This window comes from Cyanistes caeruleus, chromosome 25 (genome assembly GCF_971803275.1).
Source record: "Cyanistes caeruleus chromosome 25, bCyaCae1.hap1.1, whole genome shotgun sequence".
NCBI classification, from domain to species: Eukaryota; Metazoa; Chordata; class Aves; order Passeriformes; family Paridae; genus Cyanistes; species Cyanistes caeruleus.
This window is the reverse complement of record NC_141725.1, coordinates 6364459-6375367: the sequence shown is the minus strand read 5'-3', so window position 1 is coordinate 6375367 and position 10909 is coordinate 6364459. Positions and strand designations below refer to the sequence as shown.

The following is a 10909-nucleotide window of genomic DNA, read 5'->3' as shown; positions in this document are numbered from 1 at the left end:
GTCACCCCGTGACAGCCCGCACCGTGACGCCACGCCCCCGAGCAGCAGCGGTACAAAAAACCGCGACGAGGCCTCGGTACTGAGAGCAATTGTTTAATATGAAACGGTAGGGACAGGGGCCCGCGGACGTGGCGACACCGCTCGGGTGCAGCTTCTACCGGGGTTTCTATGGAAGGACTAAAGAACCGTGAGAACAGCCACGGCAGCAGCAGCCGTGCATCAGGGGCTCCCTGAGGGCTCTCGGGATGAGCTGGCCCCGAGGGATGCCCAGAGCCTATCGTGTGGCTTTACTGGTCATAACTTAATTGGCTTTTCCAGGATACAGAGAGAGAAAGGACAGAGGAACGATGCAGGGACAGGGCTGGTTCCTGGTGGGTGCTGCCAGCTCTGTGCCTCTCATATACAGTTCAGTTCGTTTAGCGTCTGGTCCAGTGTCTGGTGCAAGCCCAAGTTCTCCTCTTTGGCTTGAGCAAGTTTTTCTGGTGAGAAAGAAAACCACAAGATTTAAATCACATTATTTCATTTTAAATCACATTCATTTCATGTTTTTTTCTCTTTAAATAAAACCTGGGGTAACTTACCTTCATATTTAAGACACCTTTATAGCAGTATCGTCAGAACAGGGCAAATTTTTTTGTAATTGCTGTCCTTATGGGAGGTTTTTGGACATGTCTAATGGAATGTGAAAGACCTGTGTTTTAATGCGTCATTGTGTCATTTATAGGACATGTTGTGCTGTGTTCTCCTTGGTCTGAGAGGTTTTTAACCAGGCTGGTGGAGCACAAGTACACAATGAGTGCACTTGAAGCTTTTTGCTGACACCTGCATCCCTGGGTACACTAAAATTCAAGTGTTTGCCAGAGCCAGGTCCTGCCCCATCCTAACCGTGTCTTGCCCAACTGCACATGAGGAGCTGAATGTGTTTTTGGTGTCATCACCAGTGTATTTGAGGTGATTTATACAGAAGTAAACCCTTAAAGATGAAAGGCAGAGGTATGTTTTATTGAGCTCAGTTCCCATGGGGGTGGAAGGGTTGCTTGTGGAAGTGGCACAGGAGTGACAGGGATTACAGGCAAGAAAAGCTTGAGAAAACACAGTGAGTGCCCTGAGTCTCCACACAAGGGCAGGTCACAAAGAGGTCATGTCGTTGAGGGCATGGTCGAGCTCCTCACTGATGGCTTTGTACTTCAGCTTCTGAGCGTAGAGCTCATCTGTCAGTCATGAGGGCAGCAGGAACAGGCCAGCAAGAAATGCAGGGAAGAGAAGAAGCCACAGGAGGAGAACGAAGACAGGCAAAAGGCAACAGCAGCCAAAGAAGTTGGGGAGAAAAACAAAAGAAAACAGAAGTGTAGTTGAGTATCAGAAGGAAAGCAAAAGGCTCACAAAGCTGGTCAGAAGTTTCACCTATGTGAACATTTTGTCTTCTTGTAATCTCGCAATTATTTTCCAGTAAACAGATTAAGTAGGGCGTGGAAAAATAGGCCATAATCAGGTCATTGTTACCAACCTTGTGAAAGAAAACCTTTTCCAGGAGAACTTCCATCACACAGGGCAGGTGTCCAGTGGACACATCACACCCATCTACCAATATGCCTGATGAGTGCTGCTGTTCTTTCCCAATAAAACCAACCCCCCACTCCTTGAATTTGTTCTCCGATTTGAAACAGAACACTTTTAACAAAACTTGAGTCATTCCATACCTTCCAGGTCATCAATAGACTTTTCCAGTTTGGCAACAGTTCTCTCTGCAAATTCCGCACGAGTTTCAGCCTAAAAAAGTTGAAATAGCATCATTGGGTGCTCCTAGAAAGATTATGCCCAAAGACAGTTTAGGGATGGCCAAACTTACTTCTTTCAGCTTGTCAGAGAGAATCTTGATTTCTTCTTCATATTTATCTTCTTTTTCTGAGTACTGTGAAAACAATAAACACTCTTTAAGGGAAGCTGTAGCAAAAAGAATAAATGTTAATGCAACTGTGACCTATTCATAAGCACTTGTCCTTTTACAACAGCTGCAAACACCATTTCCTTGCTTTTCTCCTCTCCCCCAGACCTCCAGGCTTGTTTGGGCAGAACTGAAGGAGTGGTATCCACAAGCAGGCAGGTAAAACCTCTCATCTGCTTTGTATTTCTAGTTTATTTCTATGATTTCTATACACAAGTTTTGGCTTTGCCCATGTCCTGTAGTTGACTGAAAGAACCAACCTTTTCAGATTGAGCTTCCAAAGATTTCAGGTTGTTTGTGACGTTCTTTAACTCCTCTTCAAGGTCGCTACATTTACTATAAGGGGAAAATATAAGTATGAATTATTAGTGTTCCTGTTATGATTGGAGGATTCTAAAGAATACAAAGGAGGAAGTAATTAAGTCTGAAAGAAGAAAACCAGGTATATAGTGTACAAACAAACTCTTCTGCAAGTACTAACTACATGTTTGCCTACCAGATTTTCTTAATGAAATGGAATGTTGATCTTTATTGAATTCTAAAAAGTTACTCACACTTCAGACACCTCTGCACGCTCCTCAGCTCTTTCCAGTTCACCCTCCAAAATAACCAGTTTACGGGCAACCTGTAAAAAGACAACACCTGTGTCAGGCCAGTCTGTAGTTCACAGAATGACAGCACAGTTTGGGTTGGGAGGGACCTCAAAAATCTTCTAGTTCCATCCCCTGCCACAGGCTGGGACACCTTCCTTACAGATTTCAAAAAGCAGTCAGAAGTACTCCATTCTTGCTTCCTCTAGAATAAGGAATTCGGTTAAAGGATATACCAATACACATACATAAAGCTACAACAGCCCTCCCCAATTATTTAGATTTTGCAGTATTTTTAGCATTAGGTACCTAACATGCTGCAAATCACTATTAAAATCCTACTTGTCGGGGCTAAACTGAAGAGTAGCATTATTGTTCATGGCCCTTCTGTATGTTTTACCATTTCCTTCTCCCTTTTACCTCCTCATACTTGCGGTCAGCTTCTTCAGCAATGTGCTTGGCCTCCTTCAACTGCATTTCCTGAATTTCCATTTTCTCTTCATCTTTCATTGCTCTGTTCTCAATAACCTTCATTCCTCTGCAGAAGTCAAAGCATGTTTAATGTAGAAGCATTATGGCACTTCTATCTCAACTTCACAAAGTGGAATTTGGTATTTATGACCCAAAAGTGGCCCATTATGACCATCGTGTTCATCATGGCATTACTCAATCAAGCTTGTAAAAAAGTTTCAGGTCTCTGACCTGCAGCCCACATGAGCACATGCAGATACTAAATGACACAGGAGTATTTAATTCATATATATCCACTTTTTCAACGACAGAAAATAAAAAAGGAACGTACCTCTCACTCTCATCTGCTGCTTTCTCTGCCTCCTCCAATTTCTGCAGGGCTGTGGCCAGTCGTTCCTGGGCGCGATCCAACTCCTCTTCCACGAGCTGGATGCGTCTGTTCAGAGCTGCCACCTCACCTTCAGCCTGCATGAAACAACCACCCAGAACTGGGGTTACACCAGCCCCTTGCTGCTGGCGAATGCTCCCAACTAATCAGGTTCCTTTAACTGCACCAGCATCTCCCTGGGACATGCAAGGGAGCTCAGAGGCCCTTCTGCCTCTGCTTTTTTGTTTGCCTTAACTGTGGCATCTCAGGAATGTCAAGGTATAGAGTGAGTGTTTGTCCCTTCTTTTTTTAATGGCACTTACCATTCCTGCCACACAAGAAGGAACTCTACAGGACTGCAAATGGATCAGGGTATTTCTGAAGCACTTCACAGGGCTGCGTATATACAAACTTAAAGAATGAACTGTTTCCATGATGGCTTAGTTCCAAAACCTTCACCGCTGATTTCTCTGCCCTTGGTTTCAGTGACACCCTGTCACAGCTCACTGTGAAGTCTGAGCCAGTTCCTGATCCATTCTGGCTCCCTAGCCTGCAATGCTGTAGATTCTGTGTGGTCAGCTGGGCACAGACAGTGGCCTCAGCATGGCAGAGTCAGGCTTTTTTGGGACAAAATTAGATATAGTCTTAAAATAAGTTTCCTTTGCTTCCTGTGGTACTTAAGGAATTAGTTGGGATGCATTTCTTAATAGTAAGATCTGCTTGTGCATTATTGAATAAACTGCACAGTAACTGAACACCGTTAAAAGTCTGAAAAACAGACTAGTTAATAAATGGAAGAGACTGCTAGGAGAAAGGCTCGATACAGACAACATGGACAAATTGGTGTCCATAAGCATGTGTTTATTAAGATATGGGTCCTTTAATTGCTTGGTTTTGAAGGAAAATAAAACCCTGCTTTAGTAACTGCCAAGCTTGTGCTTGTTATTGTCCCCAAATCTGAGGGGGATTGCTATATATAAGGTTAGCTTTTTTTTTTCCCAAACACTTTTATGAGATATAGACCCTGGAGGAGCAGCTGTTTTATGCTTTATGCTAAAACACTTTGGAAAAAAACACTGTGTTTTGCTGCAGCTTAGCAAATTTGGTCACTGACCACTCCTAAGCTAGAGGAAGTGGTTTCCATTCACTTCTGAGCCATCTTGGAAAGGAGTTCGATGACTTCAAATGGAAGCTGACCCAGGAATTCCTCTAGTCATCAATTATCCAACATTTCATCTGTTTTTACCCAGTGCAGTGTTTAACTTCCCGATTTACAGACAAGGCATCGATCATGTACAAAACTGGGATCTGTTCTGTAGCAGCAACTTCTTCCACTAGATAGGGTACTTTTAAGTCACATTTTAATTCAGCAAGATTCCATGGCTCTGGAGCCGGGGCCACTGGGAATCTGGGGTGAGCCTGGCTCCACCTCTCCCAGCAGCAGCCCGCAGTCCTTATACGGTAAAACTAACTCGCTGACATGTGATAAAATAGCAGGAAGATGCCGGGAAGGCTGATCGCACACAAATCTAAGTGAAACCAGCTGTCCAACCCCGGGAGAGCCGCACGCTAGCGGAGAATTCGCATTTCTTTGTGAAAACCAGGACGGAAAGTTATTTTTCAGCAGTTCGGACATTTCCCAGCTGTGCGGCGCCGAGAGACGGGAACTCCCCGCTCCTGTGTCATGCAGCGCTTTCCCCTAATTAAACAGGCATTTCCGACTAAACTCTCGATCGCTCCCCAGTGCCGATCGGTGCTCAAACGCCTTTTCCGCGGGAATGGGCCCCAAAGCGCGATAAGCGGCGGGCGCCGGGGCTGAGCCGCCGCCGCGCCCGGTTCCCCCGCGGGCGGGCCAGGATGGTGCGGGCGCGGCGCTGCAACAGCAACGGCGGCTCCCGCGGGCGGTGAGTGCAGAGTGGAGCGGAGCAGCGCGAGGACAGCCGAGGGATGGAGGCAGCCGGCGGCCAAGCCGTCCTCCCGCAGCGGGGAAGAGCCGGGCGCGCCCCAGCGAGAGAGAGCCAGAGACAGGAAGGAAGGAGCAGCCCGGGAGAGAGCGACCGAGAGAGGCGAGCAGGCAGCCCGGGCGGTCTCACTTTCTCCCGCAGGTCCCGTTCCAGGTCCAGCTCCCGCTGGAGGACCTGGGCGCGATCCTCCGCCTCATCCGCCTGTTGCTGCAGGCACTGGATCTTCCTCTTGACGGCTTCCAGGGAGCTCGGCGCGGCCATGGGCGCGGACGGCGGGCTGGGCGCGGAGGTGCTGCACGTGGCGGGCCCGCGCCTTTCAATGGCCCGGTGACGTCACGCGGCGGGAGGCGGGGCGGTGACGTCGCTCGGAGGAGCCGCCCCGCTCCTTCCCGGCCCGGGCTGCGGCCCCGGCAGCCGCGCTCCCCGCGCCTCAAACACCCGGTCTGCGCGGTGCTGCTGCCGGGCCGTGCCCGCCGCGCTCCCCGCGCCTCAAACACCCGGTCTGCGCGGTGCTGCTGCCGGGCCGTGCCCGTGCTTCGTCACTGCCACAACGGGGCGGGCTGTGGCGGGGAGCTTGGCCTGGCCTTTCACCCTGCCGCGGGGATGAAGGCAAAGGGCATCCTTATGCTACGGCGTAGTTCTACTGCCGTCCCATTTTCCCTCAAAAGTCACCATTTTGTCTACTTTTATTAAAGGAGACTTTTCCTTTCCTCGGGAATTTCCATCCTTTCTGGGGGGGGTGGGGGAAGGTCCACCAGGGTCCCACCAGGTACCCCTCCAGGTACCCATCGAGCCTCAGGTGACGCCGGCTCCCGGGGACAGCTGCGTGTGCCATGGTCTCGGTGCAGAATAGCCCCGCTCCCTTTTCAGCAGGGGGGAGGAGATTAAAACCTGGCACCGTAACCCCGCCTTTCTATGCCCCACATATTATATCCTGCATATAACCAGTGAAGTGCATACAAAATACACAGAACAGAGTTACAGGCAAGCGTTAGCCATGGATACGTACATCGGTGGCCTTCTTCTCAGCCTGCTCCAGTTTTTCCTGGGCATCTTTGAGAGCCTCTGAGTACTTATCCAGCTCATCTTCAGTTCCTTTCAACTTCTTCTGCAGAGCTACCAGCTCATCCTCTACCTTTCAAGAGAAAAAAACCCTAAAGTGAGCAGACTGATGTAGTATCAGTTACAATTTAATATTATAAAACCACTCTTTACTATTAGTTTTAACCCGATATAGCATACAAAAAACCACAAAAGACCAGATCAAAGTTCTGCTTCTGACAGCAGTCTGAAAATGACTGGAAGCAGTTGCTAGGGAAGGATCATTAAAAACATGTCAACTTTGAACAACATTGCCTGCCACCACACACAGAGGATCTGGTTTAATACAGAACTTGGTATAAGCCCTTTTTCACCTCACATTTTTGTTTTTTTGGACATCCTGCAGCAGTTTTGCAGCATAATGATAGATGTTTTTAAATTATGTCCTTTCAGTGTTTATTCAAACACTTACCTGGTGATCTTTTGGGAAACTATTCAATTCCTGTACAGCTGAAAAAAATTAGTGGTCCTTCCTTAACGATCTTTGTGTGTGGTTCAGGACACTTCAAGCCAAATGAGGTACACTGGATGTGGAGGGGAACAGGGCTGGCCTTGCTATGAGTGGGACTTGGTGACCTCAGGAGGTCCCTTTCCAACCTGGATTATTCTCTAGCTGTAGCACAACGTGATATGCTACATTATGCAATGAGGCTCAGACTCCTCCATACCATATAAATCCATATTGTTCACTAGAATGGTGCTATTTATAACCTGCTGGGAGACCGTTTAGTGACAAACTGTCTCATGCTCCCTGAAGAATTCACGTTATCAAAGGCTTGCTGCTGATAAGGGCGGGCCTGCAAACCCATCTGCTTCATCCTTTCATTTGCAACACACAACAACTCAGTCTGTTGAGATACTGATTTATCCATTTAGCTCCACCTTTACAGAAATTTACTCTATCAGAATAATTTGTGTTTTGGTGTACTTCATTTTAGTTTCACTGGTAGTTTTAAAGACATTGTTGGTAGTGTGCTATTCTGGAATGTTGCTATGTTGCAGAGAGTAACCAGATAGTGTGAGAGAACTGCAAACCGTGCTCGGATATTCTAACGGAGGGACAGTGAACAGCATAAAGCAGATGCTGGCTTTGTGTATGAATATTTAAGTAACTGTTTGAGTACTGTGCCCACATTAAAAAAGGAGCTGAAAAAATTAAGACAATTCAGAAAAGAGGAGTAAGATCAAAGATTTATTTTTCTAAAGAAGAAGAAATATTAGGCCAGATAAACGCTTATAACATATTAGAGCAGTGTGGAAGATATAGAAGCAGCCCAATTTAGAGAACATAAAAGGGAAAGATGTTGTACTTTTACAAGAAGTGCTGTAAAAACTTGAATGTAGTCAGCTAACATTTCAATATCATTCTGGAAATACTAAAGCTCAAATACGAGACAGACACCCAGAATAAAGACATTGAAAAGCATGTTCAAGAAATATGAAAATGTTATCATTAGAATTCAGTTAAAAGAACAACATTCAAATTAGGATATTGTCCATTATTCTTGACAAAAAAAAAAAAAATGAATAAGAGAACATATCTCCTGTCGAGTCTTAGCTGGCACCTCTAAGGGGAACTCTCTGCACCAAGAACTTGAAGTGAACTTTATTAATTCACTTCAGGGAGAGGCTTAATTAATGTTTAGACACAGCTGACTCTATTAGCACTAGTCCTACAGGTGTCAGGGTTTACAGCTTTGATTTTAAATATGTAAAGGCCTTTTGCATGGAATCAAAGCATGAGAAAATTAGGACAATTATGTAAGATTCAAGAAAACTTAGACAAAGTACTGTTAATAATCTGTGCATGATGTTAATTTTGGAAAGACTGAAATGGCTGAGAAGTTACAACCTAGTCCTGGTTGTACAAGCGTAACAGAGGCAAAACACTTCAAAAGAAGATTAACAGAAAACTGACTTCAAATTATTTTGCTTTCTGAATCAGAGCATCGCCACACAGTATTTTGTTATACTTCCACAGCACACATATTGCCAGTGATTTTATTTCCACTTACCTGCTTACATTTGTCCTCAGCTGCCTTCTTATCCGTCTCAGCCTGCTCTGCTCTGTCAATGGCATTCTCTTTGTCTAACTTCAACATCTGCATCTTTTTCTTAATAGCTTCCATTTTTGCTCAAGGACAGGCTGGATCTGTCACACAACTAAAAAAAATCTGATTAGTAAAATTCTAGATTTTTAACAGCTTGGACAGAGAAAGAAGTTGTACCCAGGCAAGTCACAGGGAAAATGAGCTACAAGTGGTCTTAGAGAGCTTTAAAACCAGAGGCCCCCTGGACAAAACCCAGATCTATTGGCCTCTTCTCCGGTGTTCTATCCACAGCCTTTCTAAGGAATAAGCTGGAACAGACTCACTAGAGGAATCTTCACCACTCCATCTCCTTATTTGGGTCCTGTTTTCTTAAAGAGAAAACTGTTTCCATTTTTAAGCTTCTGACAGAAGCAAAAGTGTTGACATATGAACACATGCTTGAAAAAAAGCTGATTAGCTCCCCTTTGTGTGCGCAGAGCAATTAACCAGCCCAGCAGATCTTGGGGATGGCCTGCCTTCCTGGAATAATGGCATGAGGCTAATGAAGGGAAGGATCTCTTTAGGTTACTCCAAAATAAATCCATCCATAAAATAAATAAATAAAATTTTTGAAACATCTATGCTTAAGAGGTAGCTAAATTTAAGTTATAAAAAGATGCAGGATATGAGACAGCAGAGGTTTTTTGATGTAAAAATAAGCACTGGTGTTAAGGAACTAGCTATAATGTGTGATAGTATAACACATAACAGAGCTCAAATTTAGATGTCAAGTTCAGGCTCAAGGCAAACTCAGTGAGTTTGAGTGCCTGTCCTTGAAATTTCCCTCACTAAATACTTGGGGAACTGAACAACACCTGAAGTCACAGTCTGATGAGCACCCTAAATGATTCCTTCTGCTGTATGAAGGAGTCACCTTCACTCTGTCAGGGAAGAGCAGGCTCTAGGGAGAACAGGAGCAGCTCCACTGACAAAGTGGAGCTGTTCCACCAAGCAGAACATCCAATAGCCCCAGAACGAGCTCTGCTTCCTTTTGCAGCTCTATTAAATGCATCCCCAAAACCATTCCATCCCTTCACATGCTCTCGCTGAGCATCACAGCCCAACACAGCCTTGTCCTGACTGCTCTGAGGTTCTGACGTAAGGCACCTTCCAGGGCAACCAGGCAGCACTTTGTGACTTTGCTACCCTGGCACCTGCATAAAGCCATGGCATATACTGAGATGGATCCCACAGGGATCATCAAGTCCAACTCCTGGTTCTGCACAGATACCCTAACAGTCTCATCCTGTGCCTGAGTGTTGCCCAAACACTCCTAGAGCTCTGGAAGCCTTGGGGCTGTGACTGTTCCCTGGGGAGTATGTCCAGTGCCCAGCCACCCTCTGGGGGAAGAACCTTTTCCTGATACCCAGCCTTCACATTCCCCCAGTTCTTTCCCCAGTCCAGGCCCTGTTGAGCATACAATGCCCCTTCCGTCCTCAGTTCTGCCATGCTCTGCTCTCTGCAGCCCTGTGCTCCCTCCCATGTCACTCGCAGCCTGAACTTTCTGTACAACCCCTCCATCCCTCCGTGCAAGTGCTTACAGCATCCCCAGCCATAAGGGCACCAGGACACTTGGCACAAGACTCACAACTTCCCCATCCTCTGGGGCAGAGCTGGCACAGCACTGAAAGGTATTTGGGAGGGACTTTTAAGGAAAAATCTGCCCTTTATTGAGCTAAACATGATGGTAGAGTGGACATGAAGCCAAAACCAGCACAATGCCTGTGGCTGGGATAGAGTTGATTTCCTTCCCATTGGCTGGTACGAGGCTGTGGTTTGAATTCGTTCTGTACACAGGATTGAAAATATAGTGATGTTCCTGTTATTGCTGAGTTTGCACAGAGCCAAGGCCTTTCCTGCCACTTACAGAACCATGCTGGGGAAGGGGCTGGGGGTGCCCGAGAGATTGGGAGGGGAGACCCAGCCAGGATATTCCAGATCTGACATCACACTCAGGATATAAATGGGGAGAAGGAGGAGCAAATGGGGAACTTTTGGAGAGATGGCATTTGTCTTCCCATGTCACCATTCCATGGGATGGGGCCCTGTTCTCTCCTGTTGCGCCTGGGCGCAACACCTGCCCACAGGAATTAATTCCCTGTTTTCCTTCGCTTGTGTGCACAGCTTTTGTTTTCCCTATTAAACTTTCTTTCAACCCACGAGTTCTCCAGCTTTTACCCTTCTGATTCTTTTGATCCCGCTTGTGGGCGAGCAAGTACGTGGCTATGTGGTGCTTGGTAGCCAGCTGGGGTTAAAACACGACAACGATTTGCAGTTGTTTAAGTAAAAATTAATTAATTTTACGGAAACCGCCTGATGCGTGGTCTCCACCGCCCACCCCAAGATGGCTGCCGCGAGTCCCCAGGGGCTGTGCTGAGGTT

The 10909-nt window shown here is 46.3% G+C and overlaps 1 protein-coding gene across 4 annotated transcripts; it reads right to left on the bottom strand.

The window, feature by feature from the left end:
- Positions 1-77: 77 nt before the first annotated feature.
- Positions 78-10900, bottom strand: TPM4 (tropomyosin 4). Of its 4 annotated transcripts, none has more exons than XM_023942777.2 (9): positions 8454-10900; positions 6347-6472; positions 3338-3471; positions 2956-3073; positions 2500-2570; positions 2206-2281; positions 1850-1912; positions 1701-1770; positions 78-479 (listed from the first exon to the last, which is right to left on the bottom strand). In XM_023942777.2, the coding sequence occupies exons 1-9, from the start codon at positions 8565-8567 to the stop codon at positions 397-399; spliced, it is 855 nt and encodes a 284-aa protein (XP_023798545.1). In that variant the 5' UTR covers positions 8568-10900; the 3' UTR covers positions 78-396. The 4 variants fall into 4 exon arrangements, with proteins under 4 accessions (XP_023798545.1, XP_086719059.1, XP_023798546.1 ...); XM_023942778.2 differs by lacking the exon at positions 78-479 and adding an exon at positions 982-1211; XM_086862933.1 differs by lacking the exons at positions 6347-6472; positions 8454-10900 and adding an exon at positions 5467-5684.
- Between the last annotated feature and the right edge of the window lie 9 nt (positions 10901-10909).

Bases quoted from the DNA above. Each gene is read 5' to 3' on its own strand.
- TPM4 (XM_023942777.2), bottom strand. From the start codon at position 8,567: ATGGAAGCTATTAAGAAAAAGATGCAGATGTTGAAGTTAGACAAAGAG. The intron at 2,571-2,955 runs GTAAAAGGGAGA...GTCTTTTTACAG, and splicing joins CTGACCGCAAGTATGAGGAG to GTTGCCCGTAAACTGGTTAT. The intron at 1,913-2,205 runs GTTGGTTCTTTC...TTGTTTTCACAG, and splicing joins TGGAAGCTCAATCTGAAAAG to TACTCAGAAAAAGAAGATAA.